We start from the raw sequence: 27,834 nt of genomic DNA on the forward strand, positions 1-27,834 counted from the left end.
CTACAACTCTCAGCAGTCACCGACAGCCAACGGGCATGCTGGGAGTTGTAGTTATGCAACCAGCAGATGCACCACTACAACTCCCAGCATGCACTTTAGCTGTTTGTGCAAGCTGGGAGTTGTAGTTATACAACAGCTGAAGGTACACTTTTCCATAGAAAAAATGTGCCTCCAGCTGTTGCAAAACCATAAGTCCCAGCATGCCCATAAGGGAATGCTGGGAGTTGTGGTGGTCTGCCTCCTGCTGTTGCATAACTACAGCTCCCAGCATGCCCTTTTTGCATGCTGGGAGCTGTTGCTAAGCAACAGCAGGAGGCTGTCACTCACCTCCAACGATCCACGCCACGCAGGTCAGTCCCTCGTCGTCGCCGCCGCTGCTCCTGGGGCCCCGATCCCAACATTGACGCCGGGGATCGGGGTCCCCAGCACCCGGGGTGCATGTCCCGCACCCGCTCACGTCCTCCGGAAGAGGGGCGGAGCGGGTTGCGGGAGTGACACCCGCAGCAGGCGCCCTGATTGGTCGGCCGGTAATCCGGCCGACGAATCAGGGCGATCGTGAGGTGGCACCATAATAATGACCCCCCTGGGCGATATGCCGGGATGCCTGCTGAACGATTTCAGCAGGCATCCGGCTCCGGTCCCCAACCGGCTAGCGGTGGGGACCGGAATTCCCACGGGCATATGGATACATACGCCCTATGTCCTGAAGAGGTTAAGACTCTTAGGCCATGCTCACACGTCATAATAATAATCAAATATGCCACAGAATGGGAAAGCGCTAAAGAAGTTTTTACCATTTAAAACTACAGCTCCCAGTATGACCTAAGCAGTGGTGAGGTTATGCTGGGAGTTGTTGTTTCACCCATCATAACTGCAGAACTTCTTCAGTGACTACAGCTCTGATGGGACATAGTGAGGAGAATACGCAATGATATCAGGGACTACAGGTGACGTCTTCTCTATAGTCTTTCCTTATCTAATTCAGATGCTACACACCGCCAGGACTTGTTCCAGCTAAATCCTCTCTCTGCAGAACTTGATGCCCATATGGTTCCTCACTATGTCAGCGGATTCTGATCCTCTATATAAAAACAATAATTATTATAATACTGCCAAACACTGTATTCTTCGAATATAATACTGGCACACACCCTCTGAATATAATTCTGACACACTGTACCCCCTTAATATACAACACACTGTACCCTCTGAATATAATACCGCCACACACCGTACCCTCTGAATATAATACTACCACACACTGTGCCCTCTAAATTTAATACTATCACACACTCAACTCTCTGAATATAATACTACCATACACTGTGCCCTCTAAATTTAATACTACCAAACACTGCACTCTATGAATATAACTTGCTGTGCGGTGCACCCTCTGAATAAAATACCCAAATGTATTGTGACCCATAAAAAACCTACCACCGCAGAAATTCCTCATAATATACACTATACTTCTGAAATGCAGAACACTCTGTGCCTTCACATATAGTAATAATGCCCCATCTTGTGCCCCTACATATAATAATTATGACCCGTCCTGTTCCCCCCACATAATAATAATGCCCTCTGTCCTTTGCCGCTAACATATGTTGCCCCCTGTGCTGTGCCCTTCACATATAATGCCCCCCGTTCTTTGCCCCTCACATAAAATTCCCCATCATGCGCCCCTCATATAATGCCCCATCATGCGTCCCTCACATATAATGCCTCCTGTGCTGTGCCCCACACATATAATGCCCCCTGTGCTGTGCCCCACACATATAATGCCCCCTGTGCTGTGCCCCGCACATATAATGCCCCCGTTCTTTGCCCCTTACATATCATGCGCCCCTCATATATAATGCCTCCATCATGCGCCCCTCACATATAATGCCCCCTGTGCTGTTCCCCTCACATATAATGCCCCCTTTCCTGTCCCCTATATGTTTGGGGCACATGACAGGAGCATTATATGTGTGGGGCACAGCACGGGGCATTATATGTGAGGGGCGCATGATGTGGGCATTATATATGAGGGGCGCATGATGGGGCATTATATGTGTGGGGCACAGCACAGGGGGCATTATATGTATGGGGCACAGCACAAGGGGCATTATATATGTGGGGCACAGCACAGGAGCATTATATGTGAGGGGCGCAGCACGGGGGGGGCATTATCATATAATGCCCCCTGTGCTGTGCCCCACACATATAATGCCCCTTGTGCTGTGCCCCTCACATATAATTCCCCCTGTGCTGTACCCCACACATATAATTTATATGTGAGGGGCACAGCACAGGGGGCCCTCCGGTCATGTGCTCTTCACATATAATGCCCCCTGAGCTTTGCCCTGCAGCCCCTCACATTAAATATTCCCTTTTCTCTGCCCCCCCCCCCAAGTTTTTAAATCCTCCTGTACCATATAGTGCCCCCACTAGTGGCACATATTCTGTCCCCCTAATCCCCTGGGCCCTGAGCATACTCTTCTTACTTACAGTATGCGGGCCGCGGGGAAGGAATCTCCGGGCGCCGGCGCGATGATGTGTCATCATGGCGCCGGCCTCCAGTGGATCGCGTCCCCACAGCTCACACTGTGTACTCACAGCGTGTGTGAAAGCCAAGGTAAGTGAATGGTGGAGCGGGAGCTTACAGCTTCGGCTCCACCATGCTAGGGGGCAGGGGGGCAGCATTCTCTGGGAGGGGGGGGGGGGCAATTGCCCCGTTGCCCCCCCCCTCCCCTTGGATCCGCCACTGGTCTGACCACAGTAATCTCTGCTGACACCTCTGTCTGTTGGGAACTTTCCAGAGTACAAGCAAATCCCTATAACAAACCTTTCCAGCTCTGGACAGTTCCTGACACAGACTGAGGTGGCAGCAGAGAGCACTGTGGTCGAACTGGAAAGAACTACACAATTTTATTTGTTATATACAGCAGCTGATAAGTTCTGGAAGGATTAAGATTTTTTAAATAAAAGTAATTTACAGATATGTATAACTTTCTGGCACCTCCCCCCCCCCCCCCAACAGGAGTACCCCTTTAAACTAGTAATGACCAAGGACGTGTATACATGTCCTTGTGCTGTTAACTGTGTATGGCATGGGCTTCTGACTCTAGCCCGTGCTATACTGGATGGCCCCAGGTGGCTATTAACCCTTTAGTACACCTCTGTCAAAGCTGAAAGCGGCTTCTAAAGGGACCTGTAGGTCCAGCGGGGTGGAACGCCCCTCTGCAGTGTGATTGTGGGGGAGTGATCCACGGCTGATGTAGCTGGAGGGCTTACCTTCTGTAATTGATAGAGCCTGGCTGGCCCAGGCTTTATCGATAGAGCGCAGAGCACACAGATCAAATTAGTTCTTTAGAACTACATTGATTCCTCCTAAAAGTCTCCTAAGGCGACTAATAAAGTGTAAAAAAAAAAAAAAGTTGAATAAAAGTTTAAAAAAAAACACCCATTATTCTCTTTCATATTAAAAGTTTCAAATTTTATAATATAAAATAAACATGTGGTATTGCCGCATAGCTGTACCCCTCTGACTGTGGCCCTGGGCCCCAACCTAATAACAAATAAAAATTATTCTGATAAAGCATGTTGTGGAGGCATTTATGGATCAGGATAGGAGCTGCAATGATAATTATTTTCATGATCAATATTTGACATATATAATAAAGAATTAGTAAAAATAAATGTAAATAAATAAAGTACTTTAAACTAGTAAACTAGTTTTTTTTTTCATATAAATGTTCCTTGTGTACTATAAATAATGGGATGATTTTTTTGTGTACATTCTAGGACCCTGCTGTGTAACAGGCAAAAACACCAACAGTCCCGTGCAATACCTTAGAATAAATGGATCTTAGGGGAGCAGCATCTGAAGAGGGGACACAGAAGAAAAAGAAAAAGCCTTTAGTACCACCATCTCCACGGCCTCCCCGCTCATTGTTTTGTTTAGGCCTTCAAAACCCATTCAGAAAGCACTGCATAAACATTGTGGAATGGAAGTATCCTTTAAAAAGTTAAACACTGAGCAAGCCTAATCTTTATTCTAATGTTTTATGTACTTTTCTTCAGGTTTTGTTTTAAGTGCTGTCACAACAAATGTAGAAAAAAAAAAAGTTGTCTAGTCATGCCATCCTCGCTGTCAAATATAGGAAAAAGTGGTGGAGAAGGACAGCATATGAGTGTGAAGATAGAGCACATTACCTGATTGAAGGGGTCTCATTGGCTAAATGTGGAACGCTGTAGGTCTCTAGCTTTATTGATATGTTTAGTGGAAATGCTTTAAATATGGTTACAAAAAATAACAAAAATAGTAGAAGACATGTAGAACAACACGCATACATTACTCCAGTACTGGAGAACAGGTGACCATGAGAGGGGATCGGACTTAGACTGTGGACACTTGCAGATGTTTTAGGAGGCCAGTTTCTTGATTTTGTTAACATAGTAACAAAGTGACAAGGGAGAAATATGTATTAAGTTATTAACACTGGGTAGCAGGATAATATTATTTCCTTTAAAAGTCCAAATAGTTTTTGTAAATCTCTTATCAGCCAGATGGACAATTGGTGGCTACATGGCAAATAGCAGAACAAAATCCATAGTCATCCTTCCTAATAAAATTTAGACGTGTAATAAAAATGGAGAGAAAATTCGACCTTTAAACACCTTTTGCAGTAAATCTATCCTGCATGCTTCTAGTCATCATACCCTGTTGCATAGGCGTGCGCAGCCTATTGCATTAGGGTGTGCACCCTAAAGCACAAACTCAAACGCACGCGTGTGTGTGTTTATGTATGTGTGTATATATATATATATATATATATATATATATATATATATACACACACACACACACACACTCTTGCTTGCATAGTGTAGGAGGATTGGATCCAGGGCAGGTTTTAGGCTTAGCATGGCCCTGGGCAAAATCAGAAGTGGGGTCCCAAAAGTCATAATAGTGCACTAATCAGATTAGCACATTTTTGGTCACTTCAAATACCATAAAAAATATCTAAAAAGCAAAAAAAAAATTATGGTACCGATAAAAACTACAAATCACAGCACTAAAAATGACCCTCATACATCCCCATATACAGAAAGATAAAAGTGCTATAGGGATCAGAATAGTACAATTTTCTATTTTTGTGTTCACATTAGGCTGGCAGCATAGTTCTCCCAAATTATTTTGGCAGTATAAATCTCCCACATTAGGATGGAAATATATTTCCCCTACATTAGGTTGGCAGTATAGTTCCCCCACATTAGGTTAGTAGTACAGTTCCCCCACATTAGGTTGGCAGTATAGTTCCCCCACATTAGGTTAGTAGTACAGTGTCCCCATATTAGGTTGGCAGTATAGTCCCCCCACATTAGGTTAGTAGTACAGTTCCCCCACATTAGGTTGGCCGTATAGTTCCCCCACATTAGGTTCGTAGTACAGTTCCCCCACATTAGGTTGGCAGTATAGTTTGCCCACATTAGGTGCAGTACAGTTCCCCCACATTAGGTGCAATATCGTTCCCCCACATTAGGTGCAGTATAGTTATAATTGTAGGGAGGAGGGCAAGTTTAGAATTTACCATGAGCCTTACGGGACTAATTCTACCGCTGATCTTATATTTGCCCAGGGGTTCAATGGGCAGAGCCAAAGGGTTTTCAAAATTAGGTTTTGCCTAGAGTGTCAAAAATCCATGCACCAGCCCTGACTAGACCTCCCACTTGTGTGTATGTTTGCTGGTGTTTATATGGATGCATTTGATGTGGATTTGAAAAAAATTGTAAGTTGAATAGTGAAATTTTTTTTGCACCAGATTGGTTGAAAAAGTGATGCAGCACCCAGCAAGCTTGGAGCAGCATGCACGTTGTAGTTTTGGGTCTGCAGCTGACCCAAAACTAGGACTCCCAGCATGTTGCACCATAATGTAAATTGTACTCCTATATAGTGCATGATGTGTGGAGTTGTAGTTTTGGTCATCATAGATTGTATCAGGGCATGCTGGGAATTGTAATTGGTAACTGCACCTCCCAGCATTGCATTCCTTCAAGGAATGCAATGCTGGGATTTGCAGTTACCAACTACAATTCCCAGCATGCCCTGATACAATATATGGTGACTAAAACTACAACTCCCATTATGTTTCACTATACTATAATATAGGTTATATGGTGCTACATGCTGGGGGGAGATGTAGTTTTGGGTCAGCTGCAGAGATATAGGCTGGAATCTGGATCAAGGAAATTTCTTGATCCAGATTCCAGCCTATATCTCTGCAGCTGAACTGAAACTACAGCTCCCCTAGCATGTAGCACCATATAAACTGTATTATAGTATAGTGAAACATAATGGGAGTTGTAGTTTTGGGTCAGCTGCAAAACCATAAGCTGTATCAGGGCATGCTGGGCATTACAGATAGTAACTGCAACTCCCAGCTCTGCAGCTGTCCCAAAATTAATGCATTGCTTCCCCAGGACTCAGGAATATAGTGCAACATAATGGGAGTTGTAGTTTTGGGTCAGCTGCAAAACCATAGACTTTATCAGGCTGATACAGCCTATGGTTTTGCCACTGACCCAAAACTAATTTTGGGACAGCTGCAGAGCAGACCGAGATTGTATCAGGGCATGCTGAGTGTTACAGTAGTAACTGCAACTCCCAGCATGCAACTCCCAGTATGCCCTGACCACACCACACATGCCAAGGCTCACAGCTCAGGACTACATTCCCATCATGTATGATTGTGACTGTCTATTATATGTAGCCTACATATAATAGACAATCACACATGATGGGGATGTAGTCCTGAGCTGTGAGCCTACATATAAAAGACAGTCACAATCATACATGATGGGGATGTAGTCCTGAGCTGTGAGCCTACATAATGTAGGCTCACAGTTCAGGACTACATCCCCATCATGTATGGCAGCAGGCCAGCAGCCACTTACCGGCACTTGCTGCTGCAGGCCTCTCTCTCCTTAGCCGCCCTCTCCAGCAGTCCAGACTCCAGAGCTGGGGGCCCGGGCTTTTCCTGTCCTGGCAGCAGGCCTCTCCTGTGCGGGCTCTCCAGACACAGTGCGCGCGTGCGGGCTCCAGGCACTGCGCACCATGAGTCACCTAGACGTCATGTGCAGCCGTGCGCACTGATGCCTGACCCATCAGCCCCCGCGCTCTTAAAGCGGCCCCGGGTGGCATGTAAGGTCAGTCAGTTGGTGATCTCGGGCTGGTGATGTCGGGGATATCCGGTGGGGCTGGGGTTTAGTATTGAGAAAAAAAAAAAAAGTCCTGCAGCAGCGGGCCTCGGTGATTAGGGTGTGCCTGTGCACACCCGACACACCCTGTGCGCACGCATATGCCCGGTTGGTGAATTAAAGGGGTATTCCAGGCCAAAACTTTTTTTTATATATCAACTGGCTCCGGAAAGTTAAACAGATTTGTAAATTACTTCTATCAAAAAATCTTAATCCTTCCAATAGTTATTAGCTTCTGAAGTTGAGCTGCTGTTTTCTGTTTAACTGCTTTATGATGACTTACATCCCAGGAGCTGTGCAGCTCCTATGGGGATATTTTCCCATCATGCACAGCTTCCGGGACGTGACATCATCATTGAGCAGTTAGACAGAAAACTTCAGAAGCTAATAACTATTGGAAGGATTAAGATTTTTTAATAGAAGTAATTTACAAATCTGTTTAACTTTCCGGAGCCAGTTGATATATGAAAAAAAGTTTTTGCCTGGAATATCCCTTTAAAGGGGTTGACCAGTGAAAATAGTTTTTCTAAAAACATGGCTAGGCTCACCATGTGCTTCACTTCCTGGTACTGGAGCCCGATACGTCAAAGCGCCACTAAGGCGTTAACAGGTTGCAGACTGTTTTAGGCTTAGCGTGGCCCTGGGCAAAATCAAAAGTGGGGCCCCAAAAGTCGTATCAGATTTGCACATTTTTGGTCACTTCAAATACCATCAAAATATATCTAAAAGGCTTAGTTTCTACTTGTTTTTTTTTGTTGGGAAAACGCCAAGAAAAAAAAACGCTGCGGCTTTTTTCACTTTGGCATTTTTTTAATCCTTTTGGTGTTTTTTCACTCTTTACTTGCGTTTTTTAAATCGTTGGTAATCGCAGCATGTTGAGCCACTGGCGTTTTTTTAGTCAAAATCGTGGCGTTTTTCTCCCATAGAAGTCTTTGGGAGTGAAAAAACGCCAAGATAAACGATATGTGGGTTTTAACTTTGGCATTTTTGCAGGCGGTTTTTATATTTTTTTGGGATCCAAAAAAGGGATGGAGATACCTTTTTTTAATAAAATTTCGTAGGGTACCATTAAAAAAATAAAATAAAAAAGATACAGTAGTGAAGGAAAAAATTGTATCTAATGAAATGTATCTTTTTTATTACAACATTTTTATTAATTTTTAAACAGGGATCAATTTATGTGGGCAGAAGGGGACCTAAAAATGTAGCCGACAATAATAAAAATGTAGTGTGTGTGTGTTTTTCACTTTTCCTTAGATTTTTTTTAGGTAGTCCTACTACTCCCAGCATGGAACACACTGTTCCATGATGGGAGTAGTAGTACCTGTACTAATAGACAGATCGCCCATTGCGATCCTTCTGTATAATGAATAGATGCGGCCGGCCGCTCTTCTATGGTCCCCTGCACTGACGTATATATTCATATTTCCCACAGAGAGCTGTGATTGGCCAGATGGTTCCAGCCAATCACAGCTCTCTGTGGGAAATCGGAATGTGTATATATACGGCAGTGCAGGGGACCATAGAAGAATGGCCACCGCATCTATACATTATACAGGAGGATCACAGCGGGTGTGAGTAGTGATACACGCTGTGATCTTTCCTTAACTGCAGGTACTACAGCTCCCAACATGTAGCACACGCTTCTCCATGCTGGGAGCAGTAGTACCTGCATTAATAGACAGATCACAGTGGGTGTCAGAACTTACACTCGCTGCGATCTATTAATGCAAATACTACAGCTTCCAGCATGGAACAGAGTGTGCTCCATGTTGGGAGTAGTAGTACCTGCAGTTAACCCCTTAACGACGCAGGACGTATATTTACGCACCGCGATCCCGCATCATATCGCGTCGGTCCCGGCGTTCATCAACGGCCGGGACCCGCGGCTAATACCACACATCGCCGATCGCGGCGATGTGCGGTATTAACCCTTTAGAAGCGGCGTTCAAAGCTTTGACCGCCACTTCTAAAGTGAAAGTGAAAGTGACCCGGCTGCTCAGTCAGGCTGTTCAGGACCGCCGCGATCAAATCGCGGCGTCCCGAACAGCTGACAGGACACCGGGAGGGCCCTTGCCTGCCTCCTTGGTGTCCGATCGGCGAATGACTGCTCCGTGCCTGAGATCGAGGCAGGAGCAGTCAAGCGCCGATAACACTGATCACAGGCGTGTTAATACTGTGATCAGGATGAGAGATCAGTGTGTGCAGTGTTATAGGTTATAGGTCCCTATGGGACCTATAACACTGCAAAAAAAAAGTAAAAAAAAAGTGTTAATAAAGGTCATTTAACCCCTTCCCTAATAAAAGTTTGAATCACCCCCCTTTTCCCATAAAAAAAAATAAAACCGTGTAAAAAAAAAAATATATAAACATATGTGGTATCGCCGCGTGCGTAAATGTCCGAACTATAAAAATATATCATTAATTAAACCGTACGGTCAATGGCGTACGCGCAAAAAAATTCCAAAGTCAAAAAAAGCGCATTTTTGGTCACTTTTTATACCATTAAAAAATGAATAAAAAGTGATCAAAAAGTCCGATCAAAACTAAAATCATACCGATAAAAACTTCAGATCACGGCGCAAAAAATGAGTCCTCATACCGCCCTGTGCGTGAAAAAATTAAAAAGTTATAGGGGTCAGAAGATGACATTTTAAACGTATACATTTTCCTGCATGTAGTTAGGATTTTTTCCAGAAGTACGACAAAATCAAACCTATATAAGTAGGGTATCATTTTAACCGTATGGACCTACAGAATAATGATAAGGTGTAATTTTTACCGAAATATGCACTGCGTAGAAACGGAAGCCCCCAAAAGTTACAAAATGGCATTTTTTCTTCGATTTTGTCGCACAATGATTTTTTTTCCATTTCGGAGTGCATTTTTGGGTAAAATTACTAATGTCACTGCAAAGTAGAATTGGCGACGCAAAAAATAAGCCATAATATGGATTTTTAGGTGGAAAATTGAAAGGGTTATGATTTTAAAAGGTAAGGAGGAAATAACGAAAATGCAAAAACGGAAAAACCCTGAGTCCTTAAGGGGTTAAGGACACATCACAGTGGATGACACTACTGACACTCGATGCGATAATCCTGTCTATAGCAGAGATGGAGCGACTGTATACAGCGCTCGCATCCCTGCTCTGTACTCCGGCCAGCCACTCATTGATATTTCCCTCAGAGCTGTGATTGGCTGCAACCATCCGGCCAATCACAGCTCTAGGTGGGAGATATAAATGAGTGATGTTCTATTAACATCACTGACCGGAGTATAGTGCAGAGATATGAGCGCTGTATAGAGCCGCATCTCTGCTATATAATGGAGGATCTGACACCCGGGGCAATATGTCTAGTAGTACTACCTAAAAAAAAAAGTTAAAAAATAGAGAAAAAAAGTGAAACACACACACTATATTAAAAAAATTATAAAAATGTTGTTATAAAATATATACATTTAGTTTAATAAAAAAATTTATATCACTGCTGCACCCTTTTTTTATTTATTTTTTGGTAACCAACAAATTTTGGGTACCCAAAAGAAAACGCCAAAGGTGCCAAAAATGCAATTTCCACACAAATGAAAAAACGCAAGATGCAGGAAATTGCACTGGCGTTTTTTCATGCGTTTTTTTAATCCCATAAAACGCAGCACAAAAAAACAAGTAGAAACTTAGCCAAAAGCAATTGAAAAGTCCCATCAGCAGGGCCGCCATCAGGGGGGTACAGCCAGTAAAGCAGTAAGAGTTGAACTTGATGGACATATGTCTTTTTTCGACCGTACTAACTATGTAACTATGTAAGAGGCCCGAGCTCCCAGTGGCCCGGACCCCAGCTGTACCCCACGCACAGAAGCAGGAGACCGCTGATAAAGCAGTCTTCTGCTCCCAGAGCCAGACTGACGGTCAGGCACTTCCTGAGCCAGAGGGGGCCCGCTGCTGCCAGCCACATTGTTTCTTTATACCTGTGACATGCAGGCCCAGTAAAATCAGCGCAAGGGCTGCCTGGGATGAGAAGAGCAGAGAGGCACGGCCCCCTCTCCCCCCTCACACTATTGGTGGAGCAGGAGCACATGACCTGCTCCACAGACTCTGCTGACACTAGCTCACCATTGGGAAGAGGAAGCCTTTCAATGCCTACAGCTGGGTCCTGCCCATCAAAAAGTAAGTAACTTTCTGGGAAGGAGGGGGATTATTGGGAGGTATATAATAGGCATTATCCTATTATCTCATGCAACAGATGGGGGCTCCCTGGTTAAGAAACATTGAGATAATGTCTATTTTCCTCCATCTCATTGTTTCTTAACAAGGGTGCCCCCAGCTGTTCCAAAACTGCAAAACTACAACTCCCAGCATACCTTTGACTGTGTAGACATGCTGGGAGTTGTAGTTTTGTAATAGCTGGAGGAACCCTGGTTGGGAAACAATGAGATGTATATTTACCTCCATCTCATTGTTTCTCCAGGGTGCCCCCAGCTGTTCCAAAACTGCAAAACTACAACTCCCAGCATGCCCACATAGCCAAAGCTGTACCCCTATTTGAGAAACAATGAGTTGGAGGTAAATATACACTATCTCATTGTTTCTCAACCAGGGTGCCTCCAGCTGTTACAAAACTACAACTTACAGGATGCCCAGACAGCCAAAGCCATCTATCTATTTCATATCTATGTATCTCATATCTATCTATGTATCTCATATCTATCTATCTCTCATATATATCTCATATCTATTTCATATCTATCTCATAGCTATCTATATCTATTTATCTATCTCATATCTATCATCTATCTATCTCATATCTATCTATCTATCTATATCTATTCAACTCATATCTATCTATCTCTTATCTCATATCTATCTATCTATCTATCTATCTATCTATCATCTATCTCATATCTATCTATCTATCTATCTCATATCTATCTATCTCATATCTATCCATCTATCTATCTATCTATCCAAAGGAAAAGACCGCAGCACACAAGTAGTAGCAATTCCAGGTGAAATTTTGTTGTGTGCTTTAAAATATTTTTTTCATAGACAATGGGTAAGATAGCAGGCAGGCACTGGTGGCAGACTTGGTTGTGGGCAATGGGAGGGGGGCCCAAGCCTTGAGCTGTGTAAGGGGCCCCAAAATTTCTGATGGCAGCCCTGCCCATCAGAACAAAAATGGTACCGATAAAAACTACAAATCACCTCTTTACCTTTTGATGTAGTTTTTGACGGAACTCTCAGTTATTCTACGATGCTTTCTGATTTACATTCATTCCTGCTCTCTTTTCGTCCATACTCTTCCTCCTCTGCCCCCTTTATTCTGTTCTCTTTCTTGCCCCTTCTATATGCTCCTCTTCTGCTCTCAACCCTTCCCCCTTTATTGAAAATATTATGCCATTTTATGCTATATTTGATACCGTTTGAGCATTGTATGCATTACCCGGACCTACATGGTCATCTATGTACCACATTGCCTTTCATTGCATGCTCTATGTATATTCATGTGTTATTTACTTATTAAAACCTTTTTGAATTGGAAAAATCTATAAATCACGGAGCAAAAAAAATAACCCTCATACATCCCCATATACAGTAAATAAGAGTTATAGGGATCAGAATAGTACAATAATTTTATATTTTTGTTTAGTTCCCCCACATTAGATTGCCAGTACAGTTCCCCCACATTAGGTTGGCAGTATAGTTCCCCCACATTAGGTTGTAGTTCCCCAACATTAGGTTGGCAGTATAGTTCCCCCCCATTAGGTTGTAGTTCCCTCACATTAGGTGCAGTATAGTTCCCCCACATTAGGTACAGTATAGTCTCCCCCCCCCCACATTAGGTGCAGTATAGTTCTCTACACTGGGTGCAGTATAGTTCCCCCCACATTAGGTTGTAGTTCCCCCACATTGGGCGCAGTATAGTTCCCCCACATTAGGTGCAGCTCCCCCACAGACATACAGCCTTCAGCCATATACAGTCTATTAAATGCTATGGGGACCAAGTGAGATAAGTATCTGTTATTTTTGTTAACCTTACTGTTTTGATCCAGAGGAAGGCCCCCTAATGAGGCTAATGCCAATTGCCACATAACAGAAAAAAAATCCTTCTTGACTATATTATGACAATTTGAACAATGGATTAACATTCACCCCCCCCCCCCCCCCCATGAATCTGCACTTTCTACATTTAGGCACCCCTTTAAAAGTATTTTAATAAGTCAGCTGTCACTACTTAGTGTGGCAGTGAGTTCTATAAACTCAGTGCTGTACATATGTGATGATGGCAAAACCTTCTTTCCTCTACATTTTGAGAATCTCCTCTTAAAGGATTACAGGCCTAGGTATAAAAAACAACCCTTAAGAGTTTATCACCTCTTGCTGTACAATGGCCTGTGGCGTAACCATAGCGAGTGCAGAGATAGCAGTCGCAGCAGGGTCCTATGACTGAAAGGGCCCCAAGGCAAGTTTGCATCATAAAAAGACACCAGTAATTTAAATGACACAAGGTAGACACGGATCACTGTTACAGATTTTGCATTGGGATCCTACAACTTTTTAGCTATGCCTCTGACGCTTGCTGCTTCAAGTCCCTCTAGTCTGCCATTACCCTTGCTGCTGTTCCTTCAAGCCTAGTCTGTCTCATACTGCTGTATGCTGGATACTACTAATCCCACCAGTCTGCCATCACCCTCGCTGCTGGTAATTTCAACCTAGTCTATGCATACACAACCCATGATCCCAAAAACTGATTATTTTTTTCAGCTTTTGATACAAAATGTAATTCTTCATTATTTTTGGAACGCTTGAAAAATAGTCTGTGTCTTCAGATACCTCCGTGTGCAACACTGACAGCCATCTTCCAACAACCAGGGATACTTAATGCAGCCTTATTTTAGTGTTAATAAGCCTCAAAAATCTGCAAGCGCACTAAAAAAGCCGTTAGTTATCATGAGTTACTGCATAAAGTTATAAATGACCTTAAAACCACTTTAGCAGTACAATCCCATATAGAGCTTATGCAGCATATTTCACACTGCAGAAAATCTGCTGAGCAGTGGGAAAGCGCTACATGGGACCGTATACCCTATTGTAGGGTCACATGTGGCGTATCTTGCTGCAGATTTTTTGCAGTTGATTTTATTTCACATTGACTTAAATGGGTAGGGGAAAAAACTCAGCAGCAAAATATGTGTGTCCCTACGCTAAAACTGCTTAAATACATTTCTAGCAGTGTTAGACAGGGCTTTTGATCTCTTAGACAGTGTTATAAATGTATTTAGGGGCTTATTTAAATTGCCGATTCACATAAAATTAGTTCGAAAAAAAAAACGAACACTTCGCAAAATGTTAGTTAGAACATTGTACTGCACAGTACTTTGAAATCTAATGATTGCATATAAAGCAGACTTCAGGGACTTAAAATGTGTAAAGTAAATGTTAATAAAAAATGTTTTTGAAAATATATAAACCCCCACCACCTAATACAGACTGCGCGAGAATGTGCAGTCTCATAGATGGCTATGTATTCATTCCATGTGGAGTCCGCAGAAAGAAATTCGCAGCGCAGCAGTACCCAGTTGAATTCAATGGGACTCTGCTGCATCGGGATCTCCGTGCAGAATTACAATGCGGAATTCTGCACAGAAATTCCGAGGTGTGAACATTGCCTTAAAGTAGAATGTTTATGATCCCACATAGTAAACGGTGAAAACATTGAAAAAAATAAATACCCAACGGAAAAATCGCTGATTTTTAACTATAGTAATTGAATTGTTCACAGTACATTTAGATAATATAGTTACTAATAGATACCTACGTCCAGTGGCACATAACTGCATTGTGCCCCCTAATAGTGGATCACGGAAACTTATACCGATACCTTAAATGTGGCACTGTCAGAAACCTTTTAGATGTTGTTACTGATGAAAAATGAAAGACCTTTTTTTTTTTCTTTTTTTGCTATTGAACTCCTTATGGTAAATAAAAAATATTTCTAATATACTTTGTTTAAAAAAAAAGGAAATTTTCTATGTTTTATTTGTGCTTAAAAAAGCTCAAGAGCACATTTTCCTCCATCTCATACACAGACTTAGGACGGAAGTCCAAACACAGGAAGTGCAGCCTGGAGGGCTGAGGGGGGTGTGTCCAACCAACAGCATATGGCAGTTAAGTGTGAGTGGAGCTATTGGATTGGATGATTGGATGAGGGTGGACACCCCCTCAGCACTCCAGGCTGCACTTTCTGTGTTTGGACCTCGGTCCTAAGTCTGTGTATAAGATGGGGGAAAATGTGCTCTTGAGCTTTTTTAAGCACAAATAAAACATAGAAAATTTCCTTTTTTTTTTTTTTTTAAACAAAGTATATTAGAAATGTTCTTTATTTACCATAAGGAGCACAATAGCAAAAGTTTTAATGAGAGTTACCCTTTAATAATCCCACCACTAGGGGTCCCATTACCTACTGGGACACTAACTAGTCCTGCAGCAGCATCTGCACAACTACCCAGGGTAAGCGCCTGTTCACACTAAGAGTTTGCTGAACCATGACAGCATTGCACCATGGAGCACTTCTCTTTTGTTTTGAGTTAGAAGTTTTAATGCAGTTTAGCTGGATCTGTCTTCATTTTGTGTGCACTCTGAAGTTAGGACCAGGATCCATGCAGAGAGAGACATGCTTTACTTTTCTTTCTTTGTATAAACCATTCAACACTGTCTCACTAGATGAAGGTTCCATGATATTTATATGTAGATCTCAGTGAAATCAATTTGAGTATAGAATTCTGGCTGTTAGATTTTGCCCATTTGGCCTTGGTTCATATCCCACTTAGAAGAGATTGTGCTGACCTCCAGTTTCCAGCCAGAAGTCAGAAAGGCTGTGCATACTGCCAGGACACCCTTTTCAAATCAAAGTCATTTTCATTCATATGCCCCTAAATTAGATCTGATAAAGCCCAAGTAATCATTGTAAAGATAACCTGTGAATCATGTAAACAACAACATTTTTGCTTCAGCTACTAGGAGTATAATGAGGCTTAAAATTTACTATCCACATTAGTCCTTACTTTAAAACTTTGAATTGTAAATGCAGGCAAAATCGCTCCTGTTATGACTTTATTTCTGTACTTTCTTGTATATAGCCCATATGTTTTCTTGTTTTTGTTACTTTTAGATTTATCTTGCTGTGTTTTGTATTTGCTAACTTATTTCCTTTGACTCCTTTGACACCAGACCGTTCGAGATTATTATTCTCCTCACAATTTTTGCAAATTGTGTGGCACTAGCAATCTATTTACCAATGCCAGAGGAGGATACAAATGCTACAAATGCTGTTTTGGTAATAACCTTTCAGTCTTTTTATAATGTACTGTATAATGCACTTTTGTTTGCTTTTGTGTTTGTTGTTTACAGTGAAATTTAATGTAATTGATTTTTATTTCTCACTTCTAGATATACACTTAACAGGATTACATAGGGCTATTTAGTTAATATGTGATTATATTCTCAATAGTACTTTTGTTCTTTCACAAATATTAGTGAAGCAGGAAGGAAGTAAAGAAATCTAAGTGATAATTCATAAACAGCCTCCTATTGCTTTAATTTAATGTAATGCAAAACAAACAAGCATCACTAGATAATGCCACAGTATTAAAAAACAGAAAACTTGATAGATTCCAGATTAGGTGATTAATACCTAGAGCCCGTAAATGTGACCAACACTGGCTGGAGGATAGCACATGTCCAATCTATTTATAGTCCTCATTGATATCCAGGATGTACTATATACAGAGAAAATAAAGCAAGCGGGGAGGCGTGCTTTATTTTCTCGCAGGATATTTTGCAATATGCTTGTACATGTCCTGCTAGACTCCCAGAGGACTCTCCCAATGGTTTGGTTGTACAAATGAGAAAAGGTGACCTGGCTGGTTTCCCTTCTTCTGGGGCTCTTCCTGACCCTAAATCACCAAGCATACACTACATACTCATAAGCTTAAGGGAGGTCTTAGGGTACCTGCTAAAAATGTTACTAAGCCGTAACCATAGTCCAACTTGTCTCTGCTTATTCTTCCTCTTCAGCCCCTTTTGGATTATTTTATCTTTTAAATGCATACCATAGATTATTTCATTTGGTTTCACCACATCATAGGCCTTTTTTACTTAGCCACCTTTTGCAAGCATCGCTATACACCTGGGATTCTGTAATATATTCTAACCACTTTATATCCCCTCATTTTCCTAAAGAGTATCTGTCATTTCCCCCAAAACAAAGTTACATGTTACTCTGTACTGATGCTGATTATGTGCATATCATTTTTATGTGTCCATCTATATTTCTCCCAATAAAGGGAGTGGAAGCTCTGAAGTAGACTTCCTCTTACTATACATGACTCAACTTCCTCGCTAAGTCTGCTTTGGGTCACTTTATCTTGGGAGCATATTTTTTCCCCCGCCTCCTATCACAGCAGCTCTGTAACCCCCTCCTCTCTGATTTTTAAGGCTCCACATGTCACAGAAAGGAGTATTATAGAAGCTTGCCTGCAGTATAAATAATAACCTATGGTGAGTGTGTAGGAAGATGGCACGGTCACATTTAAAGGGGTTCTCCGGTGCTTAGACATCTTATCCCCTATCCAAAGGATAGGTGATAAGATGCCTGGTCGCGGGAGTCCCGGCGCTGGGGACCCCCGTGATCTTGCACGCGGCACCCTGTTTGTAATCAGCGTGTTCACTCCGGGTCTGATTACCAGCGACCACAGGGCCGACGGTGTGTGACATCACGCTTCCGCCCCCATGTGACGTCACGCTCCGCCCCTCAATGTAAGCTTACGGGAGGGGGCGTGACAGCTATCATTCATAGAATGTGATGCTCTGTTTTTTTGTTCTGTTTTCTGATTTGAAGATGTACCTCTCAACTGTAAGTGTAACAAACACAAAGTGCTTAATATATTTGTTACTATTTTCAATCCCCATGGTCGCTACCAGTAATGATGACTTAATAGTATATAATGAGCACTTACGGTATAAGTTTCTGTGCTGGGCGTGATACCCTGCAGCACTACAGTTATTATGATTCCCAATCACTGGTGTTAGCTGTCTGTGGGGCATGCGTAGTAAGAATGAAGTGCACTGAAAAACTATATATTGGAACAATCCACTATAGGTGATTATCCTGCGGAAAGAAAAATAAAACTTAACTACAGTTAGAACTTGTCTGCATAATTGAATATAGTATGCCCTTGTGCCAACTTCAGTATTACTAATTCAGCTAGTCATAGTCAGTTTGCCTAATACATAGCAAAGTGTCCTCTGTTCCCTCTGAGATCCAAAAGCACAATTTGGGTTCTTTTAGAAACAATGTAAGATTACCATTTAAGATAGTATATTTATTTGTTTCCTTATACACATCTTTTTTTGTAATTTTTATTAATTTAAAACTTTTTGATGTAAAGAATAAACAAAACATGCAATAAACATGTAGCTCGAGCACAGAACTCCCGCCCCCCCCCCCCCCCCAATAACGGAGGAAAACATCCGAGTGACACCTAAAACAAGAATCGGAAGAAGAAACACCAATACGGAACAGCTTGTCGGAGTGTAATATAAACGTAGGATCAATCTAGCTTGGATAAGCATAGCCCTAGCACTGACCACCGTAAGGTAATAGGTTTTAGTAACTTCCCGCCACCGGTCCTCCGACTGATCAGGAATATCAACCAACCACTTTACAAAAGCCAACTCAAATGGGTCAGCGCCCACAGATTGAAATAATGCATATGCCTGAGTCAAAGGTTTGGAGAGTTCAGTGGTACTTAGAAGTAGTTCCACATCAGAGAAAGCTGGGGTCACATTCAAGAGAGCCAAACTGCACCACTACCGCATGTCTAAGATGGAAGTACCGAAATTGAGCACCTTGAGGGACATTAAAGCGGTCTCGTAATTGTGAGAAAGAGGGGAAAGAAGGAAATTCTCCAAACAAATGCATGGCGAATTTGACTCCATGATCACTCCTGCAGGTGCTCAAAATAAGGGTTCCCCCACAGAAGTGCTCTAGGAGACATTACCGGCAACGGAAAGCGTCTGGAGACCACCAACCACACCTCAGCCACAGTTTTAATAGGGGCCAACAACCTAGAAGTAGAAGTGTATCTGTACAGGGTATTAGTCAAGGTTTCATACAAACCCATGAGAGCGCACGCAAGGGCAGTAGATGCATTCGCCAAATCCAGGTCGATCCTCTAGACAGCACACACCAGTTGAGACACTAAAAAGTAATTGTACATGTTTGGAGCAGCCGAGTTACCCCGCTGTTTGGAGGCCTGGAGCAACGCCTGACCCAATCGTGGTGGTTTATCTTGCCAATAGAAGGATCTCAAAGTGCCACTCAGTTTTTCAAAGTACTACTTAGGAGGAATCACAGGAGAAAGATGGAAGAGATACAAAAACTTAGGTAAATATATAATTTTAAAGATAATAATCCTGCCAGCTACGGAAAGGAGCAAAGAGGACCAGGCCTGTAGTTTGACCGACATCAGCGACAAAACCGGATCTAAGGGTGGATTCACACCACATTTTTCAAGTACGTTTCCCGTATACGTTTTCATTATTGAAAACTTATGGAACCGTATTGAAAACTGTATACTTAGACAAATAATTGAAAACCGTATGCATCCGGTTGCGTGCGGTTTGCTTGCAATACGGTTTTCTCCCGTACTCAAAACCGTAGTCGATTACAGTTTTGTCTCCGGTTTAAAAACCGTACTGCAACCGCATATGTTTTTTTTTTTAACATGGTCTACAATGGGAAACGCACATTTTTATGGTTCCATATGGGAAACCGTATATGGTTTTACTTTGCACATGCGCATTTGCATCCTAAAGTCCCCACTTAAGACCCCTCCCATTAAAAATGGACAACATTTTCTAAAACATATTTTTTTTTTTATAAAAACGGACGGAACTGTATGCACTTTTCAAAACAGTATACGGTTTAAAAACACATACGGTTTACTTTTTCCCATACTGTTCCATCCGTTTTTTTGACATACGGTTTTCTTTAGAAAAACGGATTGAAAACAGTATGGCAAAAAAGTGATGTGAACCCAGCCTTACTTCAACCATACATAATCCTTCACACACGCAAAAAGCTCCACTCCCAAATATCAAAATTGAGTAACTGTTTGTAACCCATTAGGAAGAGACTAAGTGGGGTCCGCAGCCATCGATAGTGGCATCAGAGTAGACTTAGCCCAATTAGCCTTGAGACCGGAGAAGGAACTAAATCTGTCTAAGAAGACAAACCAGGGAACCCTGAACATCAGCCAAATAAACTAGTGTGTCATCTGTGTACATGGATACCTTCTCCACTAGGGAACCCATACGTACCCCCTGAATACAAGAGGAGGATCGGATGGCCGCCGCTAGCGGTTCTACTGCCAGGGCAAATAAAAAGGGAGACAGGGGACAGCCCTTCCTCGTACCCCTTCCCAGCTGGAAAGATTCTGAGACCTCCAGATTGGTTCGTACCCTGGCTTTAGCGCTATCATATAGAAAGCGCACCCACGCACGGGACCGTGGACCAAACCGAAGGACCCCAGGACACCCTAAAGATACATAAGTCAAAAGCCTTATACACATCTAGGCTGACTACATATCCGCCAGAGGCAACCCCTTCCGCAGCGGCTATATTAAGATGCAAGCGCTGGACATTAATATCCGTGGCTCTCCCTGGCATAAAGCCCGTCTGGTCAGAATGAACAATAACGGCTATGACCCTTCATAGCCGATTAGCTAATATTTTAGCCAGAAGTTTGATATCTACATAAAGGAGGAAAATAGGTCTGTAAGAATCCGGTAAAGTCAGATCCTTTACTGGTTTGGGAAGAACCACAATAAGGGCTTCCCTCATGGAATCAGGGAGCCTCCCAGTCTCCATAGCCACACTAAAAAGGTTCTGTAGAATAGGCATCAGCCGCTCCTCATTTGCCCTGTATCAGTCTCTTAAAGGGGTTCTCCGGTGAAAACCTTTTTTCTTTTAAATCAACTGGTGGCAGAAAGGTAAACATATTTGTAAATTACTTCTATTAAAAAATATTAATCCTTCCAGTACTTATTAGCTGCTGAATGCTACAGAGGAAATTCCTTTCTTTTTGGAACACTGATGACATCACGTTCACAGTGCTCTCTGCTGACATCTCTGTCCATTTTATCAACCATGCATAGCAGATGTATGCTAAGGGCAGCATGGTGACTCAGTGGTTAGCACTGCTGCCTTGCAGTGCTGGGGACTTGGGTTCAAATCCCACTAAGGACAACAATAAATAAAGTGTTATTATTATTATAATAACGTCAGCAGAGAGATCTGTGCTAGTGATGTCATCAGAGAGCATTCCAAAAAGAAAAGAATTTCCTCTGTAGTATTTAGCAGCTAATAAGTACAGGAAGGATTAAACATTTTTAATAGAAGTAATTTACAAATATGTTTAACTTTGTGCCACCAGTTGATTTAAAAGAAAAAAGGTTTTCACCGGAGTACCCCTTTAATCATTCCATTCCCCGGCTGTAGAGAAGCAATAGCCATAGAAACTTCCTCATCAGAAAAAGGGGCATCTAGGTCAACTGCCTGAGCCGTAGTCAAGGGCGTAAGAGGCAAACCCCTCAAAAAAGACTCTAAGTCTTTCGGAACAGCCTGCAATTGAGAGGTATAGAGACCATTATAAAAGTCCTGAAATACATTATTAATAGCTATAGGGTCAGTCTCCAAAATCCCAGAAGCCCCTCTAATACAAGGTATAGCGACCGCTGGCCTACTCTCTCTAGTCAAATATGCCAATTACCTACCATTTTTATCCCCAAATTGGAATATGGCTGCCTCCCTGTTCATCATCTTTTGAACCTTTTCCCTCTGAGGGATCAAGAGAGCCCTCTGGGCCGTTAACCATTGATGTTCAGCATCAGGGGAAGGGTACCTCTCCATCTCTGCTTCCAAATCCCCAATCTCAACCTGCAGCGCAATCCCTAGCCAAATAAGCCGCCCTTCCCTAGCCCTAGCCAAATAAGCCGCCCTTCATCCGGCAACCCCAGCCATAAATGCTCCCTAACATGAGCCTTATAAGCATCCCATTGCACTAACTTGTCGGGGTGAGACCTATTATATTCCCAGAAACAAATCGCGAGTGTTCAGCAAGGATGTCTTCACCACCACCTCCTGCAGCCAGCCGGAAGGCATCTGCCAGACTTTGGAGGAGTGGCAAGGGCCTAAACCTAAGGACAGTATAAGAGCTGAGTGGTCTTATATCCCCCTAGTGGTATATATGACATCTCTTACCAGAGATAGAAGATCAGAAGAGGCATATGCCAAACCAATCCTGGAGAATGATTTATGCACCGCTGAGTAAAAGGAAAATAATGGGTCAGACGGATACTTCCAACGCCAAACCTCGGTAAATACAGTGCTGCACTTCAGGCATTGAGACCAGAGTAGCTAGAATTCGCTGCACCAGTGCGATCGACACTTCGATCTGGGACCGCATTAAAGTCACCTATAAGGAGAACAGGCAGAGAGGGAAATGTCAGTACCTTGGACGTGACACAGTCTAAGACATCAGCATGAAACGGAGGGGAGACACACAGACACCAAAAGAAAACTGAAGGCATGTGAGGAACACTGAAGAATCACAAACCTACCAAAATGGTTGCAAGCTACTTGATCAATGACCAGGGGGAGGGATTTAGTTACCAAAATAGACACCCCCAACAGAAGAAGAATAAGTGGAGTGGTAGCCCCTCGCTATCCAAGCCCTTTTTTTGAGCAAGCATTTTCTGACCAGTAAGATGTGTTTCTTGTAAGCAAATTGGGTGTGGGGACTGCTTTGTTGCAAAGTCCAAGCACAGAGCCCAATTAAATTTGGAGTTTAGGCCTCTAACATTCCAACTCAAAATCCTAAGTGACCCCATTATCAATACCTGAAAAAATAATCCGCAGTAGAACCACGACTTGGCAGAGAACCCCCTCCTTTCCATAAAAGCACAAGTAGTAGTGAAAGCATGCCTAAAACATAATGCCACCACCAGGTGTTCGGCTTCCCCCCAAATCATGTGACCCGCCAGCACTGTTCTGCTCCCCTCAATTAATGATCAGCCCAGCGGGGTACTACTCACATATGTCACCTTTAAGCACTTCCCTCCTCCTCTTTGTTGGGGGCCACTGGCGATGGAACTCACTGTACCAATGCCAATGGCTGTCCGGGCATGCTGGGAGTTGTAGTTTTGCAACAGTTGGAGGTCTGCAGGTTGGAGACCACTGCTGTACGCCCTATGCCCGGGCTGCAAAAGATACAGAAAATAAACTTAAACTTACCTATGTCGGCCACACGCTGTTCCTTGGGACTGGAACGTCGGACAGCCGTCAGCCTATCACCGGCTGCAGTGATGTCCTGCCCCGGCCAGTGATAGGCTGAGCGCACTGTCATGTAAGAAGCCGGCCAGAGCTCCTTACATGACAGTGGGCTCAGCCTATCACTGGCCAGGGCGGGACATCAACCCAGCCGGTGATAGGCTGACGGCTGTCCGACGTTCCCATCCCCAGCTTGTGGTCGACATAGGTGAGTTACAGTTTATCTTTTGCAGCCCGGGCATAGGGATACAGTGTACAGCAGTGGTCTCAAACCAGAACAGTGCTGGTGGGTAACATAGGATTAGTTCACCGATGTGGGGACAGCACTGCGCTGGGCTGATAATACATTCCCAAGGGGGAGGGGCCCAACCGGTATTGCGGTATGGGGGAAAATTCATATCGTGCAGCCCAAAAAATTTGGTATTCGGTATGAACCGGTATACCGCCCAGCCCTACTAGAGATCCCCCTAATCAAGGAACCAGGGCTATAGTCTGTAGTCCATGAACTCTAAGGCTGGCCCATTCAATGACCTAGCTCCCTATTCTAACTAAAGAAATGGGAAACGGGAGAAAACTTGCGCTGATTCGCCAAAGGATCGGTCCAGAGCAGCCACAGGAGGAGCAGCATCCACCCACTGCAGAGCCTCGGCTGGAGACATGAAGAACCTGGTAGTTGCACCATCCACTACTCGAAGATGAGCTGGGAACAGCATGGCATAGCGATATCCCTTAGTGCGGAGTCAAAGGCGCACCTCAGTGAAGTTGATCCTTTGTTTACGTAACTCTACTGAGAAGTGTGGATAAAAGGCAACTACTGGCATTATAGCACACCTCCCCTTTTATGCATACAGCTCATAGAATTGCATCCAGATCCTTGAAGTGTAGCAATTTTGCAAGAAATGGTCTAGGAGGAGCTCCAGGAGGACGGGGCCTGCCCGACTTCAGAGGGAAGTATGGTGAGAAAGTGTCAGCCGGCAGGATCTCCTTCAACCACGACTCCAGAAACGCCACATGGTCTGACCCCTCTGCCTTCTATGGAAGTCAAACCAGGCGAATAATATTGCGCCGAAGACGATTTTCCATGTCATCAGCACGGTCTAGGACAGTTTTTACTTGCAGCTGTAGAGAAGCCATCTGTTCCGGCAAGGGATGAAGGATATCTTAAACTGTAGAAACCAGGAGTTCCACCTCCTCCGTATGCTCGCGCAGTTATTGTGTCTCATGATGAAGGATCACGAACTCCTGTCGCAGCTCATCCACCTTTAGAGATCATCCGAGTCTGGCAAGAAGTAAAGGCTGCAAGCAACTCTGTTAACTTCTGATCCACCAATGCAGCTGGACATGTAGAGTGGTGCGGGGAGCAGCGCTGCTCGGGGCCAGGAGTGCCAGCAAACAGCGAAGGAGTCTATTCAGGTGACACCTCCGGAGGCCTAGAGAATTGGCTAAGGGCCTTGGCAGCGTGAGCAGAAACCTTAGAAGCCAAAGCCGTTGCAAGACAAGAGTCCCTTCTTGAGCCCCCCGCTTGCCTGAGAGTGCACCTCATCAGAAGAGGCCTCATCCTCCGAGAGTTGTCTGGCAGCCTCAGCAGCATGTTTAGACTTCTTGGACTTGCCCCGCGGTCCACCCATATTTGCAATGCTTGGTATGTGGAACAGTCCAGAGATAAGTATAAGCACCGCACCACAAGTGCCAGCAGGAGACAGACAGTAGAGGGGAAGTAATGCAGCGGCACCCCGCAGGCACCAGGAGAAACAGCCCCACAAGCTCCAGCAGCGTACACCGCCTGTGTATGAGATGCAGAAGGGCGGCACCACAGCAGGCCCCAGGAACTGAAGCAGTAAGTAGATCATTATAAGCCCCAGCAGCTCACACAGTCTGGAGATGAGATGTAGAGGAGCAGCACTATAACAGGCACTGAAGACAACGTAATGCAGGCAAGCACTAAAAGTCCCAGCAGCTCCCCTAGCCACAGATTACGAAAAGGATATTTACAGCGGTACTCCACAGATGCAGCTCCAGTAAGTGAACCACCACAAGTTCCAGCAACAGTTAATGGCAGTTATCAGCAGGGTTAAGTTGTAAGCTGTAAGGCAGGCTCCCAGGACAACAGATCCTACTCACAATTGGCAGAGGCAAATAGTTGCAGCAGTGTTCAGGGGGGCCCGGCCCTTAGTGCAATACACCACAAGTCTCAGTAACTCCACTTAACAGGTAGTAGATGTGAGTCAAAGGGTATATATATGCAGAAGTGCAGGAGAAGCAGCAGCTAGGAGCCCCCAGGAACCAATATCTTCCGCACAGCAAGCAGAGGCAGCTCACCACTCAGCCCGGGCCACGGGAGTCACTATGGCAACCAATGGCCGCCGCATCTCCAGCACCAGGATCCAGACCAGGGCCTGCGACCATCCCGCTGCCTGATCTCACAGAGCCTACACCAGGTACCTTTAACACCCCTCTCCGATCCCAGCAACACTCCAAGGACCTCCGTCCTCACTGCCAGCCGCAAACGGACAGCACCAGCAACAACACGAGAACTTCCACAGGACCCGTAACGGTGAGTTGAGGCCACCGGAAAAGGAGTATTTCAGGATATTAAGAGCTGGGCTAGCGGGAGCACTGCAGAGTGCGACCGCTCAGCTCTCCATTCAGGCCACGCCCCCTTAGTCATATCTTTTAAGCACTTTAACAAAGCAATGTTGAAACAAGTCGGTTTGTCTTTGGACAATTTTTAATGGACACCATATACATAATTTTTCCCTACTAGGAGTGCTGGATTTTCGTTTTCCCAAGAGTGTCTGTGAAAAATTCCTTTCCATAAAAAAGAACTCGTTTTGTTTGTTTTTTTTGCCTGTCAAACAACATAGGCACTGTTGGGATTAGCATCAACTGCACTATTACCTTGTAGTTAATATGGACAACCCTGCTGTCGGATTCACTTTAACTTCTCTCTGATATATAGATATGACCAGACTGCTTGTTTATTTTTTAATCTTTAACCACGAATACACTAGCATTTACAATATGACCATTCCCTGCTCACCACCACCACCATTTCAATCCCACTTATTTGCAGAACTTGTACCTGTTGCTTAAAGGGATACTCCTGCGCTTAGACATCTTATCCCTTATCCAAAGAATAGGGGATAAGATGCCTGATCGTGGGTGTCCCGCCTCTGGGGACCCCCGTGATCTTGCACGCAGCACCCCAGTTAAAATCCATCCCCGGAGCATGTTCTCTCTGGGTCTGATTACCGGCGACCACGGGACTGGCGGCGTGTGACATCACGCCTCCGCCCCCGCCGGTAATCAGACCCGGAGCGAACATGCTCCGGGGACTGATTTTAACTGGGGTGCCGGGCCCCCCTGAACACTGCTGCAACTATTTGCCTCTGCCAATTGTGAGTAGGATCTGTTGTCCTGGGAGCCTGCCTTACAGCTTACAACTTAGCCCTGCTGATAACTGCCATTAACTGTTGCTGGAACTTGTGGTGGTTCACTTACTGGAGCTGCATCTGTGGAGTACCGCTGTAAATATCCTTTTCGTAATCTGTGGCTAGGGGAGCTGCTGGGACTTTTAGTGCTTGCCTGCATTACGTTGTCTTCAGTGCCTGTTATAGTGCTGCTCATCTACATCTCATCTCCAGACTGTGTGAGCTGCTGGGGCTTATAATGATCTACTTACTGCTTCAGTTCCTGGGGCCAGCTGTGGTGCCGCCCTTCTGCATCTCATACACAGGCGGTGTACGCTGCTGGAGCTTGTGGGGCTGTTTCTCCTGGTGCCTGCGTGGTGCCGCTGCATTACTTCCCCTCAGTCTGTCTCCTGCTGGCACTTGTGGTGCGGTGCTTATACTTACCTCTGGACTGTTCCACATACCAAGCATTGCAAATATGGGTGGACCGCGGGGCAAGTCCAAGAAGTCTAAACATGCTGCTGAGGCTGCCAGACAACTCTCGGAGGATGAGGCCTCTTCTGATGAGGTGCACTCTCAGGCAAGCGGGGGGCTCAAGAAGGGACTCTTGTCTTGCAACGGCTTTGGCTTCTAAGGTTTCTGCTCACGCTGCCAAGGCCCTTAGCCAATTCTCTAGGCCTCCGGAGGTGACGGAGGTGTCACCTGAATAGACTCCTTCGCTGTTTGCTGGCACTCCTGGCCCCGGGACCCCCGCGATCAGGCATCTTATCCCCTATACTTTGGATAGGGGA

At 44.2% G+C, this 27,834-nt stretch overlaps 1 protein-coding gene across 2 annotated transcripts in view; it reads left to right on the plus strand.

Annotated features, from left to right (window-relative positions):
• CACNA1S (calcium voltage-gated channel subunit alpha1 S) overlaps positions 1-27,834 on the plus strand; it is a 727,186-nt gene that overhangs the window by 33,842 nt on the left and 665,510 nt on the right. The window contains exons 2-3 of one of the 2 annotated variants that reach the window (XM_056557608.1): positions 3,790-3,998; positions 16,472-16,577. In XM_056557608.1, the coding sequence (XP_056413583.1) occupies positions 3,847-3,998; positions 16,472-16,577 (258 nt within the window). In that variant the 5' untranslated portion in view covers positions 3,790-3,846. Of the gene's footprint in view, positions 1-3,789; positions 3,999-16,471; positions 16,578-27,182; positions 27,624-27,834 lie in introns of those variants that run through there. The other variant, XM_056557607.1, reaches the window with a different exon arrangement.

This window comes from Hyla sarda, chromosome 2 (genome assembly GCF_029499605.1).
Source record: "Hyla sarda isolate aHylSar1 chromosome 2, aHylSar1.hap1, whole genome shotgun sequence".
NCBI lineage: Eukaryota > Metazoa > Chordata > Amphibia > Anura > Hylidae > Hyla > Hyla sarda.